Source organism: Ambystoma mexicanum, chromosome 9 (genome assembly GCF_040938575.1).
Source record: "Ambystoma mexicanum isolate Mex_15411 chromosome 9, UKY_AmexF1_1, whole genome shotgun sequence".
Classification (NCBI taxonomy): Eukaryota; Metazoa; Chordata; class Amphibia; order Caudata; family Ambystomatidae; genus Ambystoma; species Ambystoma mexicanum.
This window is the reverse complement of record NC_090931.1, coordinates 731837361-731857540: the sequence shown is the minus strand read 5'-3', so window position 1 is coordinate 731857540 and position 20180 is coordinate 731837361. Positions and strand designations below refer to the sequence as shown.

The following is a 20180-nucleotide window of genomic DNA, read 5'->3' as shown; positions in this document are numbered from 1 at the left end:
GTAATTTACCGGTACCGCCTTGGAGGAAAGGGGAATTACCGCCCTATTCCAAGGTTGGGAAGGCTGTAATTCCGCCTTCCTCCATTGCCCTTCCCCATTCCCATTTTTGCCCCATAGGGCTCTATGGGAATGGGGAAGGCGCTAATTACGGTAACGCAAATTGCGGTACCCTGAATAGCACCCTGGTCCCTTTGCGGGTTGGTTTTTAACGCCTGCTAAAAAGCAGGCGTTAAAGTACCAAGCCGCAAAGGGACCTCGTAGTAAGGAGGTAAGGGTTTACCGGTACCGGTGCCCTTACCGGTACCGGTAAACCCTTACCGCACTACGTGTAATGAGGCCCTATGTACTTAAGTGCCACATAAAACACAGGAGAGTATAGCGCAGTATAAAAACAGTAAATGGCCAGTTAAATCTTAATCTTTACCGTACAATGCAGGCCCCATACCTGCTGGCAGGCACTACACATATTCGGCCACATTCCCAGAAAATAACACAAATGAAAAAATGCCTGAGGATGTGTTTTTTCCATTTTGTTCAGTACATAAATGCTTTGGTCACCTTATTTTCAAAGATGGCATCCATATTTTGGGGGTGTTGGAAGCAGCGCAAAAGACGTGCTAGACTGCCCTCTTGAATACATTAGTGTTGGGAAGCTTTTCTAAAGTCCAATTATTTAGGACTTTATAAGACTCTCGTTACTTGGAAATCCAGAACTCCAACTCTTAGTATAGGTCTGTACCACTTAAGCTAAGGGTAGCAATGACAGAACAGCCAGGCTTATCTTAGGAGGGCGAGAGGGCTGTAGGAAGGTACAAAGAACTTGGAGTACACATATGGACCAAAGTAACATTTATACGCTCTAGGCGTTACATACAAATAATGGTTTATTATGTTTATAGGCAGGCAAAGAAAATTATTTTAGAAAGGTAAGTACAATCATAAGCTATAAACACAATAGAAAACCAATGCAATACTTCTGGTAAGTACACCACAGTGTAAAAAGACTTATAAAATGCAGTATGCAATTCGAGGTAAGTAAAAACCACTTGGTGGTAAACTTTGTAGAATATTCTGTCTCAGGAATAAAAGGAAGTTACAAGACCAAAATAAGCAGGTAAGCACTTTTCAACACTTCTAATAATGTCTTTAGAAAGGCCTTAGGCTTTAGAAGTCCTTCCCCTTCTAGGCATGGGTTTGTATCAGAGTCAGAAGGGGACACTGAGCATCAGGGGCCTGTTGCAGGCAGAACAGGATTAGGCACAAGCTGTAGAAAAGCCACAGTTTCAGAGGATTCTTCTGTAACAAAAGTACTGAGCTTTTTGTAGGTAAAAAGTGTTTAGGGACTTCATAGAAGGCTTTCTGAATTCGAACCAGCATTAAGCCTGGTCGAACGTGGATGGGCGAACTCCCAAACGTAGGAATCACCACCCTAGTCAAAAAGGAGTGACATAATGACTCTAGGTAAGTATTACCTCAATTCTCACAGTATCTCAGCAGTGAAGAAGATGATGCAGGCAGACACCCTCATGTTGCAGCAGCTGCAGTACCTGGTCACCGGATCTTGGTCTTCTGATGAAAGAAGGGACACTGGAAGGGATTTTGCAGCAGCAATCGAGTGGAGGGCTGCCAGCAAAATATTCTTTGTAGCTTCAAATGGCTCTGTGATTTCATCACCTTTTTCGGATACCTGATGAAGAACGGTTCTCGTCCGCTTTCTTTGTCCAGTAAACAGGTGAGGGGGCTTCAAGGAGTAGAATCCTGCCTCTAGAGGTCCAGAAGGAGTCCACTAAAGTGTCGGGTGCATTCAATCTTCAGAAGATGATTCACTGCACACTGGCCACCGGTCCCAGGGTATTGGCAGTTTACAGCCCAGGGAGGTCACAGCTCATCGTTGGATGGCTTAAAATGCTCCAAATATTGGTCGTCTCAAGACTGATTGGTCCCACTAGTCTAAGGGAAAGAGTCAGCCTTTTCAGAGTTCCTCTGTTGCATGGAAGAAAGGGTCAGCACATCAGAGGGTACTCAGCGGGCCTCTACGGTCACTGGATGTAGCTAGAGGCATCTTCTCTTCTTCTTTCTCTTTGGATTTAGTGCCAGTGATTGACTCTGTCTGTACATCAGGAATCAAGCTTTTCATACAGGAACCCAGCCAATCAGCACTCATGCTACATTCCCACTTTTGGGGATTGGCTGTCTTGTTAGGACAACCAGCCTCCCAGTTGGAATTGGTTATAGTCCGACATATCAGAAGACAAAGAATTGCAGAGTTTTGGAGTCTTCCCCCATTTATTGTCCTCACAGACACGTTGGAGCCTAGGCAGGCTTCCGAGAGGGATCTCGCTGAAGACAAAAGTCAAACCAGGACCTCCCTCGCCCAGCACGGCAGAAAAATGACCAGGAAAGGACAAGCAAATGAGAAATAGCATGAAAATAATACTCTCATCATTTTGGGTCAATGATGACTCTTCTCTGCACTACCGCTGATGTGAGTACAGCCTGAAAGTAGGAATTGCATGAAAGTATGTTGTATAACACCACGGCTAATAGCCATTCAGGTTTGCCTACAACTGCAACCAAAAAGTTACAGGAGCAGTGATAAATGGGATAAAGTGTAACCCCTCCACACTCCACTTAAGGTTGGTGTGCTGATCTCACATTATAAAAGTTAGAAAGGATGCTAAATATGCCCCTGCCTTGGGAACATATGTTCCTAGAAGGAAAATAAGAGATAATAGAAAGGGAAGCCCAAGGAGCTTCCAGCCAGACAGCTCAGAGAGCGATGTGTGCAGCAAACAATGCCTATAAAGCTGGAGGAAAGCGTGACTCCAAAAATAAAGTATGGAGAGACACAAAAATGACTCCCACTGCCAGAGTCAAATAATGGGTGAGTAAGGAAAAAGGTTCCCACTCACTCAGGAACACAGACAAAAAAACACACAAGTCTAGCATAAAGTGGAGATTTGGCATACAATTGTAAAACTCTACCTAACAATTAGTGTGGGGAGCACACTTCCAAAATGAATGTATTACAGGCTCCCACCAGAATATGTGTTTGAAGACTGCCTGCAGGGATCTTCTACCACAGACCATTGAGACCCCTGAGGGTAAGCATATGGAGCAGCCCATCCACTGAGGACCCAGGTGTAGGGACTCACATTATTTTCTCCCAGGAAGTAGGTTCCCAGAAAATGGGGCAACCTGGCAAGTACAAATCTTCTTTTGCAGAGTGGGATAAAGGATCCAGTCACCCAGAGACTTGAATCCTGAGCCAGCAATGACCCATATGGTGAAAAAGAAGAACACTCAGTCTGCGCATGTGTGGGACACATCATCCAGAAGTGGGATCCGGGATGGAGATGCCTCCAGAGGAAGGAGGAAACTGCACATGGCAGTCCCCAGTGGTTATCAGACAAACACGGATGGCACACATGCACAAACGGCCCGTTCAGCATGACAACAGTCGTGCCAATCAAGGATACTCCAGAGAAGCAGATTTATTTGAGTGTTGGTGGTCTACCACCTTTCCAGGGGTGGCAGCTTTCAACACCAAGGTGGGACACCCTGGCAGTAAAATGGCCTAGAAAATGCCCCCAGGTTGGAAGGCCTGGGCACAAGCAGAAAATAAGGATGAACAGCAGGATGACAAAGATCCAGGAATGACCGAAGCACCTGAAAATGCAAGTGGAGCACAATAAAAATACACCATTATGGAGAGACTGAGCTTCACAATTACCTACAATGGTACCAAAAACCTCCAGCCAGTAAGCAGGACATATATCTATAAACGAATTAAAAGGTAATGTAGTTAGTGGCATTTGGCAATGACCATTGCATGAATGAATGGATGCAAGGCTGGAAATTGATGACCACGATCTGGGAAATTAGCCTGCCCATAATAATGCGAGGAAAGGGTTCAGGGATCAGCCTTCAGCTTTCATTCCCATCACTGGACCACCACTGACAGTCTGATTCCTAAATCGGGCGGTGGCCCCGTGATGGTAATCAGCCACTAGGTGTAGTATGGGCACTATCCGATCAGAGGTGGAGTGACAACGAGCTAACCTCCACTAGCCCTTGTGATAGCTCTGACAGTCCCATTCTTAAATCAGGTGGTGTCTCTGTCTTCGAGACCAAAGGTCAGGAAGTGGAGCGGAGACCGGGTGGATTCAATTTCTAAGAAGCATATGACGAAATCCATGCTTCTTTCTGCAGAAAGAAATGAAGTTATTACCATTTATTGGCCCTGAAGCACTTTAAGATGAGAGCCATATGCCATTCCAAAGCATCTCAGTGGAGAGCAAGGAACACTTGAGGAAATGGTGCATACAATTGCTTCGGCAACACATGTTTGGATGTTTGAGGATACAGTCCTGGAGTTGGAATCCTTTAAATCGCACCCTGCCAACACATTTAGTTCGCAAAATGAGTCATTGTATTATTATGCTGGATGCTTGCTGCAAGTAGCGAGGGCAGCTGGGGCCAACTCAGCAGGTGCCTCAGGGTAATGCAGCAAGAAAGATCACATCTGGAACCAGCTGCCGTGGCAGCTCCCCAGCACAGCAGTAAAACAGTGGCCCTAGTTATGAAATGGTTCCCAGGGTTTTGTCAAGAAATGTACTGCACAAATCTACTTGATCTGCCTTTACGGAATGCAGTTTTAAACAACAAGGCACTTCCTTGAGGCATAACCCTCACGCCCTTGTTTTTATTTTTTATTTTTTAGTACTCAAAGCGATGCCCTTGTTTAATATAATTTTTTGTCTAATGCAATATTAAGAGTTGGACTTCACATGGCAACCATTTGCTACACTGAAGTGTTAGCCATAGGGACCTTGCAAGACATTCAAAGATGGCCGAACTTAAGGTCACAATGCAGTGCTTTGACATCATTTCGAAAGCTGCAGCAACTGTCAAAGAACACAGATAGTTAGAATTCCCCAGAATGTGTCATTGCGATGTACTCGTAAAGTACACAGTTATGTAATAACTGTTTATTTTTATTCACTTTTAATTTGTTTTGCTTTTGTTTTATATTCTAGGGAGAATCGGGGCCAACGGGACCCATGGGATTAAATGGACCTGCAGTACGTATATTGAATAATATATCTTTTGTCACCACCCTTACCTCCTTATTTGAGATATATATATATATGTATATATATATATATATAATAGGATGATACTGCATGTAAATGAAAAGTGGCAAAGCGATTTATTTATTTGTTTATTTTTAATACTGCTCATGTCGTATAAATTGCTCAGAAAATGTACTGTGATCAGCGTGACATGATCCTACTGTAACAACACACACAAACCAAAGCAGAAGATAGCAGAGATTCGAGGGAAACTCCAGCACCACGTGAACATTCATGCTACCCACAAAACAAACAGTTCTGGGAATGGCCGAGGAGAGGATATCACAGCCCAGAGCGCATCCCTCATCTGTGAACGAATGCGCAGTTATTGCCCATGCTCCCACTCTCTGTTTGTCGCAATCCAGGTGCAGGAGAAATCAAGGGACTGCAAAACCCTTAGGCTGCAATTCTCAGTCCCTATAACAAACTGTTCTTGCAGTGTAAAGCCAGTACTGCAAAAATGACTTTCTACTGACTTTCACTGCAAAAATACACTTTTCACAGTTCCATGAATCAGGGTTTGTGTCGGCAGTGCAAAGTCACTTCCAGCAGTGCAAAGTCACTTTGAACCATGCAAAAAATTCCATGAATCAGGCCCAAAATATCTGCAACACAGCCATGCAAAATACAAAATCGGATACTAGCGTTTCTTCTTAGCATGTGTTTAAAACATGATACACTCTTTACGAAAGCATTGACCATTATGATTTAAAATAAATACTATGGTTTAGTTAACTAATATCATCGCTGAAAACTAAGATAGGGCCTTTTGTAAAAGCCTTTCACGTATGGATGCTCAGCTTTTCATCCTGTAGGCGTTTTAGACTTCGGCTCCCATTAGCCCAATATAGCATAATTTATGGTCAAAGATCATGGGAGTTGGAGTGCAAAGCATCTTCTGGCCCACAACCTAAGCAGCTTTAAAAGGGAGACATGCAGATGAGATTGACAGCATGGGTTTACTAGCCCTTTTTCATGTTTCTGTTTCTTGTCCATGACATGCCACACAGGCTCTCGAAAGCAGTATCTTCCGTGCAATGTTTAGAAAAGAGCACCTTCCAATCTCGCTGATCACTGTCATGAAGCTAACAATGTCATAGTTCTATGTGTTTGTTTTCATTTTAATATTTTTATCATTAGAGTACTGGTTTGTACATTTCTACTATTAAACATATCTTTCATACAGGGACCCCGAGGCATGCCGGGAGAAAGAGGGCGTCTTGGGCCACAAGGCATGCCCGTAAGTATGACATGTGTTTTGTTCAACTGCTGCAGTTTGTATATGTTGGCCTTAGGTATTCATGAACTACAGCATTTTTGTATTAATGAATCAATACTATGATGTTCATTAAGGAGCTAACTGGTCATGATGGTAGAAAAATATAAATGTGTGCAGTTCACACGTCATGTGTCTATGACTTGCCATATTCCGACACAGGTCTGCTCGCCTTACCCGCACAGTTGCAGGCTTACAACATTGCGCAATGCTGTTAAGGATGCCGGGAGATAGCTGATGTACTGTTTTCACTACTACTGGACGGGAACGGGAGGTTACATTGTGGTAAATTTCATCGAATTCGAATTTGATTAATTTTTGTAATCGAATTTGGCTGAAAATATATGTGGTTGGGTAATCGTTATGATTAAGGTAGGGGGAAGTCGGAGGAGTGCGCGGCGTCTCCCCCCGCATATATTTGCTGCCAAATTCAATTAAAGAAAAAACAATAAGACAAATTAGGTTTCGATGAAAAATAAAACGATGAAATCACATAGAAGCATACGGGACACTTGAAATAGACTCCTACCCACTCTTTACCAAACCTTGTCCTGCCAGGTTTTAGCCGAAGTTACTTGTTTGCTGATACATTTGGAAATCCCAGAAGATGATGTAACTTCATAACTGTATTGCTATGTATGCAATTGACACAACTTGTCTTGTTTGGCTGTTATCGCTAGTGCACCATCAAGTGACTGTGCGCTAACCATAGTACCGTCGTGCTCCATCTTTGATCAACAGGTTCTCTGAACGTCTGCTGAAAATGTTTCGCCGACGTACACTTTGGGCGAATTCTTTTACTGATTTTCTTTCAATTTTTGTTACCCTAAAATGCGCAATCTCACTAATTACCCCCACCTGCGACCCCAACATATACCTAACCCCCACTTACCATATGCATTTTACAGCAAAACAAGTGGGAACAAATCAGTAAAGATGCATTCGGCGAAACTGTAGGTTGGCAAAAGTGGGCTAGACCATCAAATATTAGACTTGATTATTGATAAGCCTATTAAACGTTCACGCCTTGTGTTTTATATTTATAAGCACGTCACATACATTGTTCTATTCTGCCTGAGAAATCTGAATTTTTGGTGGGGCACCCCCGACCTATTCATTCCCATCACATTAGAAAACATGATGTTCTGCTATAAGTTCCTATCTTGGAGAGGGAGTCTGCAACGCTTATCCTTCAACACTCTCCCATTCTGAGGATGGGAGGGAGGGCAATATAGTGTGGGTGTGTGAGCCTGTCTGCTGTCCTTCACCTGACTCCGTACTTCCAGGGTAAAATAGTATTTTGCAAAATCCAAGGGCTGACTGTAATTTAATGGCAGAGGGGTGTTTTGCCCATATTTTCATGTGTTGACAAGTACTGTAGCTTAACAAATCATAACATACCAAAACATAGCACAAGGTAGTCCAGCATAGCATAGTACGTCAATGCAAAGTAAATGATTGATCTATTCTGAATGTTCCAGCGTCTACAGTCTTTGCCGCCATTGCTACTCTACATAATGACTCTTCCTCTTCTTTTCCGTCAATTTTAGGGTTCACGCGGGACATCTGGTCTTGTTGGGCAAGCTGGACCAATGGTAAGTGCCATCCTCATATGCATGTTTCTGAAAGTATTCATGTCCGCTGTGGTCTCCCAGCACACACTGTTGCACCCTGATGGAATCAAAGAGCCTAACCATGCTAATTTTAAGCAATTTCTACAAAAAACAGTTTCTAGAAAAATAAACAAAGCCGCAACTTGTTAAGAAAAAGTAACTGGTGCAAACAATCAACTATTAAAATCAATAGGCTCCACCTTACTTTAAAAAGAACAATAGTGAAATAGGTTACGTTACAGGGGTTGTAGCGCGGTCAGCAGGATGAAAGAATCAACATGAGATCAAAGCAGGTCCCCCTTGCTACCCAGAATCTTCACTACGGCATGCCGGTTCCCGAACCAGCCGGCAGCTACCTCTGTTCCCGCTCTGAGCGATTTGACTCGGTAAAAAGTATTGTTGGAAGAGACAAGTGTGCAACCAGGGGTGGACTGGGAACCAAAAGAGGCCCTGGAAATAATTTTCATCAAACCCAACCTTTTTCCTATGAGAACATTTGAACATAGTATAGGTTACAACACAAAAGAGGCCCAGCGTGCAGAGGCATACCAGGAAATCTCCAGAGTTTCCTATAGGCCAATCCGCCGCTGTGTGCAACACCCCCATCTCTTGAAATGGTGGTGACTGCTGACCTGCAGCGCGAGGAAGAGGATATTCGGCCTGCCTCACAGAAGCTTTGCAGTGGTGCAGGTCGCTTGGTATTGACAATGGTGACAAATTTGCAGCAGTGGGGAAAAAGGCATTTGAACAGTATGTGTTAGCGTAAGGCCGATGTTTCCTCCCATGCAGCAGATGTTGTGTATAGTTTGTGTAATATGGCCCACTGCTCTTAAGAATGTCCTAAAGATTGCTTGCAAATGTGACACAATATCTCTGGACGAAATGTCCCTTTAGTACATAATTCAAACTTAACAGTAGCCTAATGGCAGACGTGCCGGCCCAACTGAATTGTTTGGGTTGGTTTTCTGAGACAATGTGGGCTGGCTTGATGAGCTAGTGCACTGGGCAGCTGTTAGTTTTAACCAATGTTAGTAACCCAACTAGACCTCCCAGCAGTACTATCGGAAATAAAGGTCCCGCCCCATGCCGCCAGCAGTTGTTCCACTAGTGCCTGTTATTAGCAAGTGGCCATGGTCATGTGAGGCTCTTCTGTGCAAGACTGAGGGAGTACTTTGACAAGGCAATCATAGCAGCTCTAAACAACTTTGCATGGAGGAGGGCCTGCTGGTTTTGCTGGCAAATGTTCCGTATTTACGCTTTCTAGCTCCGTGTTTGTCACCTGAACTAAGCAAAACATTTTTGTTGTTTTGGGATTCAGTTGTCATGCTCGGGAAACTATGGAAAATGACTCGCGGTACCAGCTGGGTGGGCGTAACCCATCAGCAGATGGCATGCCATAGGAATTCCCGTGTTTGAAGATCACGGACTAGCTTGAAACGGATATTATGATATGATAGGTTATTTATAACTCGCTTCATACCCAGAGGTTCCCAAGCACAGACCCGGGGTGCTTCCAAGACAAGCACGTTGCCCCTGAGCTATCCTCCTGAGCCATTAACCTCTACTTAGCGCTAACCACGGCAACGAGGCAGCGTCAGTACATGGATTCTGCCGGGTGGAGACAAGCGCTTTAATATGTGGCCATAAGTATTGACCCACAATCACTAATCCCTCAAGTTTAGAAATAATGGATTGTGCCAAATCGTGCTGATGTCGACATTTGGTGTACCAATTCCTCACCTGCTTCACATGCACTGTCACATATGTTAATTAGGCAGCCCTTCACTACTGTGATTAAACATGACATTTCAAGTTAGTTGGAATTCAGCCCACTTGTCCTTTTAACCCATTGTTTTTACCCAGGCAGCTGTTTGAGTTGTAGCTCGAGTGTGTTAACTGAGGTGTATGGTGTTCTGCGATATCACAGCATTACTCAAACTGTAATAAACATATGTCTAATATATGTTTTTTATTGCACAGGGTCCTCTGGGTTTAACTGGTCCTCCTGGTTTTCCAGGTGCCCCTGGCACAAAGGTAGGAACCACTTATTGTGATCAGGAGCTATTTACAAACAATGAAAAATGTAACATAAGACAAACAGTTTATTAATGTTGAATAATGTGGCACGTCAGTGATGAATATTTGCAGTGTCTTGATAAGGTTCAATGAATTACAAAATACACATACTCCCTTTCCTATATTGGCGGCCATCTTGATTTCTGGTTTGAGTGGAATCCATTTCCCTTAAAAAAAAGCCAAATCACATTTAGCTTCCCCGAAGGAGCACTAGGGAACCCCTGGGAGCTAATAGCGTTAACGCCCACATTCTGGGATGTGCAAGGCTTGAGCCTACCTCAGGCTGGCAGGCCATTACCAGCCATGGCCGCTCCTGAATTCGGGGGATATCACTATCATTTATCTTCTCCTCTGAAAGTGTAGGCAGATCTACTGATGCTCTCCCATGCAAGATTTCCATGTATACATCGGTGTTCTAGTTGGGACAGTGTCGGCGGAGGATGATCTGTCATGCAAGCGTTCCATGTATTAATCTGTCTTCCCACTGGGACAGTCTAGCCAGAATCTGTGCTGATGCTCTGTCATGCAAGCTTTCCATGTATTAATGTGTCTTCCCACTGGGACAGTCTAGCCAGAATCTGTGCTGATGCTCTGTCAGACAAGCTTTCATGTACACATCTGTCTTCTAGATGGGAGAGTGTCAGCTGAGTCTATTTTGGTGCTCTGTCATGCAAGTGTTCCATGTATTAATGTGTCTTCCCACTGGGACAGTCTAGACAGAATCTGTGCTGATGCTCTGTCATGCAAGTGTTCCATGTATTAATGTGTCTTCCCACTGGGACAGTCTAGACAGAATCTGTGCTGATGCTCTGTCATGCAAGCGTTCCATGTATTAATGTGTCTTCCCAATGGGACAGTCTAGACAGAATCTGTGCTGATGCTCTGTCATGCAAGCGTTCCATGTATTAATGTGTCTTCCCACTGGGACAGTCTAGACAGAATCTGTGCTGATGCTCTGTCATGCAAGCGTTCCATGTATTAAGGTGTCTTCCCACTGGGACAGTCTAGACAGAATCTGTGCTGATGCTCTGTCATGCAAGCGTTCCATGTATTAATGTGTCTTCCCACTGGGACAGTCTAGACAGAATCTGTGCTGATGCTCTGTCATGCAAGCGTTCCATGTATTAATCTGTCTACCCACTGGGACAGTCTAGCCAGTCAGGCAAGCTTTCCATGCATTCATCTGTCTTCTAGCTGGGACAGTGTCGGCTGAGTCTATTTTGATGCTCTGTCATGCAAGCCTTCCATGTATTAATTTGTCTTCCCACTGTGACAGTCTAGGCAGAATCTCTGCCAATGCTCTGTCAGGCAAGCTTTCCATGTATACATCTGTCTTCTAGCTGGGACAGTGTCGGCTGAGTCTATTTTGATGCTCTGTCATGCAAGCTTTCGATGTATTAATCTGTCTTCCCAGTGGGACAGTCTAGCCAGTATCTCTGCTGATGCTCTGTCAGACAAGCTTTCCATGTATACATCTGTCTTCTAGCTGGGAGAGTGTCGGCTGAGTCTATTTTGATGCTCTGTCGTGCAAGCTTTCCATGCATTCCTCTGTCTTCTAGATGGGACAGTTGTCAGCTGAGTCTATTTTGATGCTCTGTCATGCAAGCATTCCATGTATTAATCTGTCTTCCCACTGGGACAGTCTAGCCAGAATCTGTGCTGATGCTCTGTCATGCAAGCTTTCCATGTATTAATCTGTCTTCTCACTGGGACAGTCTAGCCAGAATCTGTGCTGATGCTCTGTCAGACAAGCTTTCATGTCACATCTGTCTTCTAGATGGGAGAGTGTCAGCTGAGTCTATTTTGGTGCTCTGTCATGCAAGTGTTCCATGTATTAATGTGTCTTTCCACTGGGACAGTCTAGACATAAACTGTGCTGATGCTCTGTCATGCAAGTGTTCCATGTATTAATGTGTCTTCCCACTGGGACAGTCTAGACAGAATCTGTGCTGATGCTCTGTCATGCAAGCGTTCCATGTATTAATGTGTCTTCCCAGTGGGACAGTCTAGCCAGTATCTCTGCTGATGCTCTGTCAGACAAGCTTTCCATGTATACATCTGTCTTCTAGCTGGGAGAGTGTCGGCTGAGTCTATTTTGATGCTCTGTCGTGCAAGCTTTCCATGTATTAATCTGTCTTCCCACTGGGACAGTCTAGCCAGAATCAGTGCTGATGCTCTGTCATGCAAACTTTCCATGGATTAATTTGTCTTCCCACTGGGACAGTCTAGCCGGAATCTCTGCTGATGCTCTGTTAGACAAGCCTTCCATGTATACATCTGTCTTCTAGCTGGGACAGTGTCGGCTGAGTCTATTTTGATGCTCTGCCATGCAAGCTTTCCATGTATTAATCTGTCTTCCCACTGGGACAGTCTAGCCAGAATCTGTGCTGATGCTCTGTCATGCAAACTTTCCATGGTTTAATTTGTCTTCCCACAGGGACAGTCTAGCCGGAATCTCTGCTGATGCTCTGTCAGACAGGCCTTCCATGTATACATCTGTCTTCTAGCTGGGACAGTGTCAGCTTAGTCTATTTTGATGCTCTGTCGTGCAAGCTTTCCATTTATTAATCTGTCTTTCCACTTGGACAGTCTAGCCAGAATCTGTGCTGATGCTCTGTCAGGCAAGCTTTCCATGCATTCCTCTGTCTTCTAAATGGGACAGTTGTCAGCTGAGTCTATTTTGATGCTCTGTCATGCAAGCTTCCATGTATTAATCTGTCTTCCCACTGGGACAGTCTAGCCAGAATCTCTGCTGATGCTTGGTCAGGCAAGCTTTCCATGAATTCATCTGTCTTCCCACTGGGACAGTCTAGCCAGAATCTCTGCTGACGCTTGGTCAGGCAAGCTTTCCATGCATCAATGTGTCTCCCGCTCTGATCGTGTAGGCAGAATCTGTACTGGTGTTCTCCCATGCAAGCTTTCAATGTATTAACCTGCCTTTGAGCTGGATTAGTGTAATCAGAATATCTGATGATGCTCCCATATAAACTTTCCTTGTAATTCAAACTTGGACAATGTTGGCAGAATCTCTGTCGATGTGCATTCTATAAGCCTTCCATGCATTCATCTGTCTTCCAGCTGGGGTAGTGTAAGCAGAATCTCTGCCGATCCTCACTCTATAAGCCTTCCATGCATTCATCTGTCTTCCAGCTGGGGTAGTGTAAGCAGAATCTCTGCCGATCCTCACTCTATAAGCCTTCCATGCATTCATCTGTCTTCCAGCTGGGGTAGTGTAGGCAGAATCTCTGCCGATCCTCACTCTATAAGCCTTCCATGCATTCATCTGTCTTCCAGCTGGGGTAGTGTAGGCAGAATCTCTGCCGATCCTCACTCTATAAGCCTTCCATGCATTCATTTGTCTTCCAGCTGGGCTAGTGTAGGCAGAATCTCTGCCGATCCTCATTCTATAAGCTTTCCCTGCATGCATCTGTCTTCCAAATGGGATAGTGTAGGCAGAATCTCTGCTGATCGTCACTCTATAAGCTTTCCCTGCATTCATCTGTCTTCCAGCTGGAGTAGTGTAGGCAGAATCTCTGCCGATCCTCACTCTATAAGCCTTCCATGCATTCATCTGTCTTCCAGCTGGGCTAGTGTAGGCAGAATCTCTGCCAATCCTCATTCTATAAGCTTTCCCTGCATGCATCTGTCTTCCAGATGGGATAGTGTAGGCAGAATCTCTGCTGATCGTCACTCTATAAGCCTTCCCTGCATTCATCTGTCTTCCAGCTGGGGTAGTGTAGGCAGAATCTCTGCTGATGCTCCCTCATATAAGCTTTCCATGCATTCATCTGTCTTCCAGCTGGGGTAGTGTAGGCAGAATCTCTGCTGATGCTCCCTCATATAAGCTTTCCATGTACTAATCTGTTTTCTAGCTCTGATAGTGTAGGCAGTTTCTCTGCTGATGTTCTCTAATGCAAGCTTCCAACGTCAGGCAGAATCAATTACAGATTGGGACTACAAAATGGAGGGCTGAAGCTTTGGAATTTCAGCCAACGCCACAATGGCTAGCTAGTTGCACCTTTTAATCGATATCAATAAATGAACAACTATTAATGAGGCAGATGTATGACGAAAGGTTCGCTACTCAATGCACATACACCCACGTTATGTTTGTAATGTGCACATTTATAAAATGCACCCCATTCACACAATAGAAATAGAAGAGCATATTTCTCAACCTTCCCAAAACCTTTGTGAATTGATCGTACATGCGTGACTCCAAAATGTTCACGCAGGTTGGGGGAAATGTGAATAATTAAAATGTTTGTTTCCTTTTGTGAATTAGGCACACTTTAATCATGTCTAAAATGCACATCTGAGGTGGATGCCAGGGATTTTGTGGCCTAGTGTTCCTTTAATCGATTGACCCCTATTGTGCATTTATGTAATATACTGAATATGGCGATATTGTATTATAGTGGGCGGTATACAATACAACGGAAGCCCAGCACTTGTTTTTTGTGCAAAGACTCATTCCGTATAAATTCTGATGAAAGACCACAGGGGCGCATTCAGACTTCAAGAAAACGGTACACTCCGAACATGAATATTCAGTACTAAGTCAAAATCCTTTAGGCTTTGCTAAAGCTCTAGTCAACAGGATGCGAAATTGACCAACGAATGTGGACAGCTGTGTCTTGTATCATGGGGAACCTTCTAATTTTCAAGCAACAGCTGGTGCAAGCATTGGCAGGGTCCTCCATTTCTGGGTCAACAGATAATGAATCATAAACTCATCCAAACAGCTTGACATTTCTTCACGTCAAATTGCTTCGGACACAGTTGGTCTCCCAAGCATACTTGTCGCAACAAGCAACCGTATTACTTCCTCAAAAACCCTGAAAAAACTCCCCACCTCCCCTTATTCAATGGGAACAGATTAGTATGTTGGCTTCTGCCAAACCCGGATATTTTTCGAAATCCTCTATTTATGAATTCCTATAAACAGCAGCTGTCGGAGCGCGAGGCCAATGGGTCACTTTAAGCCAGTTCCCCCAAAATCCCATTTATAATCCAGTTAATTTAAAGATGTTTGAGATTGAACTGGCATCCAATGTTAAACCTTTTAGATATCCTCAGACAGTGCCATGTCCCATCTTTTTTTGCCCCCCCGCCGGGCCTATGTGATTCTCTCTCCTCTTTCTTTGTGGAAAAAAAATCTACCATCAGAGATAATATAAAAGCTGAGGCTGAGGTGTCACCTATTGAAAAGGTGTACATTGAACCCCCTCCTGCTTTAGGGACGTGCCCACTTCCCCTCATTTTTCAGATGCTGACATTCTATTAGCTATTCAGCACCTTAAATCTGCCTCCCCAGCGGATGCCATACCCCTGCCACTTTTAAAGGAATTGTCTGGCGATATGATTGCTCATATCTCCTCTGCGGTTAATCATTCCTTTGCCACGGTTGTTATCCCACCCTCCCTTAAACATGCCCTGGTTATCCCCTGTTAAAAAAACCTCCTTGGACCATGAAGTGTTAGCCAATTATCGGACTATTTCTCTTTTGCCATGCATGATGAAAGTAATGGAAGCTTTTGTCTCCCCTCTGCATTCCAATTTTCGCGGTACTTGGACATATTTCAATTTTTTTTCCAGCCGGGGCAGGGCACTGATTCGGTCCTGAATTCGGTGCTTGACGACCTGGTTCGACCTGGCACGCCTGGTGGACCAGGGTGGTGTCGGAGCCATCTTGCTTCTAGATCTGTCTGCGGCTTTCAACATGGTCGATCACTTCACCCTGGTCTCCCGTCTGTCCGCCGCTGGTCTGTCTGGCTGAGTCCTTGACTGGTTCACGGCCTTTCTTGCTGACCGATCTCAGTCGGTTTCTCCCCCCCCCCTTTCACTCTCCTCCAGTCTCCCTAGTCTACGGGGTCCCTCAAGGATCAGCACTCTCCCCGATTTTGTTTAATGTCTATATTAGACTCCTTCTCCTTCAATCTCATGGTTTCCACTATTATTCCTATGCGGACGACACCCAGATTCTAGTCCGGTTGGACTTGACTCAGTCTGAGACTGCTGCGCGACTGAGGAAATGTCTGGAGGAACTAGGTAGTTGGATGTCTTCTAACTGGCTAAAGCTCAATGCTAGTAAAAAAAGAGGTTTTGGTTGTTGGGACCACCTCCCCCCAGTTGTTTTGAACTGCTGACTTCTGGCCTCCCTCACTTGCCCCCCTTCCTATGCCCGTGTTGTCGGTCAGAAAAATGGGGCTTAAACTTTCTTCCTCCTTGGCCATGGAGGAGCAGGTGGCGGCAGTATGTAAGACTGGCCACTTTAAACTCTGGGTCCTACGGAAGGTTCTTCCTTTTATCCCCACAGCTTGCCAAGCCCCGGTGATGGCTGCCCTAGTACTGAGTGGTCTGGATTATTTTAACTCGCTTTATTTGAGGCAGCCTCTTTACCTAATTAAGTGATTACAACTTCACCAAAATGCAGCGGCGAGATCCATTCTCCGCCCTTCTTTTGGTACCCACATGTCCCCTCTACTGAGGCAATTACATTGGCTCCCCGTTGAGGCCTGTGTTATGTTCAAATCTATGTGTATGGTTTATCGGATCTTCTACGGTATTGAAGCAGAGTATCTGCAAGCCAAATTTGTACACTATTCTCCCACTCGATCTTTACGTTCCCGATCAGCCCTCCTTATAGTTGTTCCGTGGTTTAGGCAGACCCGGTCAGGAGGTTGTGCCTTCTCCATTGTAGCCGCTAATGCATGGAACAAACTGCCATTTTCGTTGAGGAGTACTGTTGATCATCTTGGCTTCCGGCGAAAACTGAAAATGTTACTGTTTTAAAACTCTGCAGTTTGATTCATTCCGCTTCTTGCCTCCAGCGCCATGATGCCATTGGCGAACGTGCGCTTAACAAGTTCCGATAACTTAACATAACATAACAGATGTGACCTAGCAGAAGACCTATCAGGCACCTTCAATTCGCTTAGATAATCATCATTTTAGATAGCCCAATAAGTTCTGGATCTCTAGCGCATTTTGAGATAAGAACATTAAAAACAATCCTCTCATGTGAAAGCCCCTCCTGGGGTACGCTGGGAGGTTCTCTATTCTTCATGGTTTTTGGGTCCCGTAGTCACAGAGCAGTGCCTTTATCTTATGACCCTGTAATAAGCCCAGCCTAAGTGACAATGTGTATGTGAAGAGCAGAAGTCTACGAGAATGACCTATACAATCACAAGGTGCTGCTACTGAAAGATTAAGAATGGCCCGGGGCCTGACACAGCTTCAGTAATGCCCTCCTGCTCAAGGTGATGGACCCATCACATCTGTGCCAGGCCTCCTCTGGATGTTGTTTAGCCACCGGTGATCTTTACATGTAAGCAAAGTCTTGACAGGGTCTTAGCAATGTCTATTGGGGTTTGTCTGCCTCCGACCTTGATTATCTGGCTCATGACTTCACCTGATTTTGGGAAAGTCTTCTAGCTGGATGTTTTCTCTGGCCTTGTGAAGGCCCTCCCCGGGACGCAGATCAAGGCCGCATGGAAGGCTTAATGTGCCACCTTCTTCTTGAGCAATGCACCCATCATCTGTGGTGTGCACCAGCTTCCTGTGAAGTTTGGAATGAAGCTCGACGAGACTGTGATGTCAGGTGAAGCCCTGAGTGGCCTAGAACCCAATTATTTGTGGGGTCTTTGTACCTGCAGGTATCAACACATCTTGATAAACCACACTTCCAAGAAGACTCTTGTCGTTAACACTGACGGCCACTACAGGTCTGTCCATTCCTGAACTCTCCCCCATAAATCCCTCGGCCACCCCATTGTTGAGCTTGTCTGTGGTTCACGTCAGACCTACTTTCCTCATTTGTGGTTTCCTAATTGTATTTTTGTATTTAAGCTCAGTTTAATTGAATGATTTTAACACCTTTGTTTGCCTTTTAAATGCTGCATCGAACGGGGAAACTAATGAAAAATGTATGATGAATAATGAGGATAAAGACACCTGGAAAAACATTGGAAAAAATGAGCAGTTTGGCTTAGTGGCAAAGCGACCCCTCCTGTTATCCCGACGTGTGACTCGTTTATACCGTGCCAGCAAACAGAGAACACTAATAAGGGGATAACGCCCATTATTCAGCGAGGCACTCATGCGGACTAACATGAATGAATTCCAGCGACTCCTAATGACATGAGTGAACTGTCTACTGGACACCTACTCAACCTATTAATAAGACACATTGATACATCAAGCCACCAAGGCAGCTCACTGGGCTAATGCATCCACTGCAGATATGTTTGTTTAATCTGAAGTGCCAGGTTTGAATACCGGTGGATACTTAGAGCCTCTCATCCTTCAGTATTGGATAAAATGAGCACCATTGAGTTGGGTAATAATAACATCATTCAGCAACCCTTTGTGATGAGTACTGTTGTAAAGTGGGCTTTGTAATTGTTTTAAGTCTTATTTAATGGCAACCATTGGGAAACAGAATATTTCTTGTCATGGCTGGATATAATAAGACTGAAGAGGAATCTTATGTGTCGAGTTGTGCTACCCAGACCCTGGACAGAGAGCTGTGCCATGGCCTCTCTGCTGAGAGTCAGGACAGTGTCACAGTGTCGGCCTCTCACTTGAGATGTGGACCAGTGAACCGGTAGTGCAGTCACAGACGGAGACCTCTGAGATGGACGTGGAAATTGTCAGGGTGGGGCGTCTCGGCCTTAGGGCTATGGACCTAGCCCCTGAGATTACCAAGAGGTGTGTGGTTTTTCTAACACCATAGAAACCGGAAATGACGTACTAAGCCAACAGGGGAAGGAATTTCTTCCCCCTTCACTTAGCAGAGCCTCCGACCAGTCCATTGGGGCAACCCAGGCCCCTAGACAGAGCTTCTGTACTGTTATTCCTCAGTGGGTAGGATTGTTAGTGATCCAAGAGAGATCTCTGGTGAGGAGATCCCACAGAAAGTGTCACTGATCTTTACCCTAGTGATGAAAGAGAGCATGTGGTGGGCAATGAAACAAGTTATAAGGACGCATCATTTTCTGCAACAAATTGTCTTTGTCTTAGAGGTCAGTGCTTCTTTCTACAAAGCTTAATCAACACAAGAGAGACATTTTGTAAGGATGCGAGTGCAACTACATACCTGGTTTAACCCTTATTAGAGATCCTCACTGCAATATTGCCTTAGCAGCTTTGTGGTTGGAGTATTGGGCTATGTTTTCAACACACCAAGAAAACGATGGTGGGTTTAAAAAGACTTGAAAAAAACTGTTCTACTTTCCACCATAAATTTGAAAGTAGAACAGTCAGGTTGAGCCAAGTCGCACATTCCACAATGCCATCTAGTAGCGATCTAAGACAAAGACAATTTCCTGGAGAAAAAGATTTGCATTTGGTCTAATTTGTATACCCACAATGCCTTGCTGATGTGGCTCAGATCTGGTGGGGGAACTTCCAGTGATGGCTACTAGATGGCGTTGTGGATTATGTGACTTGGCTCAAATGGACTGTTGTACTTTCACATTTCTGGTGAAAGATATTTTTTTTAAGTTTTTTTAAACCCACCATAACTTTCTTGGTGTTCTGAAAACATGGCCACACACACCAACCACAAATCTGTTAGAGCTAAACTGCAGTGATGATCCCTAAAAAAGGTGAAATCAGGTATGGAGTTGTCCTGACAGCCTTACAAAATGGCTCTCTTGTGTTTTTCACACTATGTAGAAAGTTGCACTGCCCTCTAAGACCAAGACAAATACCTGGCGAAAAAGATTGGATTTTTGCCCCGTTTGCATGCTCACAATACCTTGCTGATGTGGCTCAGAGCTGGTGGGGAACTTCCAGCAATGGCTACTATGTGGTGTTGTCGAATGTGTGGCTTGGCTCAAATGGACTGTCCTACTTATATATATATATTTGAGAGAGGGTGGGGGGCAGTGTGGCTAGAGCATTTCGTGGATGGATGCAGGCTGCTCTGGCAGGAATATTCCTTTGTCTAAAGGAAATGTGAGGAAATCATGGGGTGAGTCAGAGAGGGAGCTCTTTCCCACATGGAGTATCCGAAGGTTTCCTCTTAAGGAATTGTTTATTCTTCAGGGACAGAGGCCCGAGATGTTCCGGTCA

At 44.6% G+C, this 20180-nt stretch overlaps 1 protein-coding gene across 1 annotated transcript in view; it reads left to right on the top strand.

Annotated features, from left to right (window-relative positions):
* Positions 1 to 20180, top strand: part of COL5A2 (collagen type V alpha 2 chain) — a 366388-nt gene that overhangs the window by 203152 nt on the left and 143056 nt on the right. The window contains exons 15-18 of the mRNA XM_069615629.1: positions 5040 to 5084; positions 6322 to 6375; positions 7962 to 8006; positions 10005 to 10058. Coding sequence (XP_069471730.1) covers positions 5040 to 5084; positions 6322 to 6375; positions 7962 to 8006; positions 10005 to 10058 — 198 coding nt within the window. The remainder of the gene's footprint in view (positions 1 to 5039; positions 5085 to 6321; positions 6376 to 7961; positions 8007 to 10004; positions 10059 to 20180) is intronic.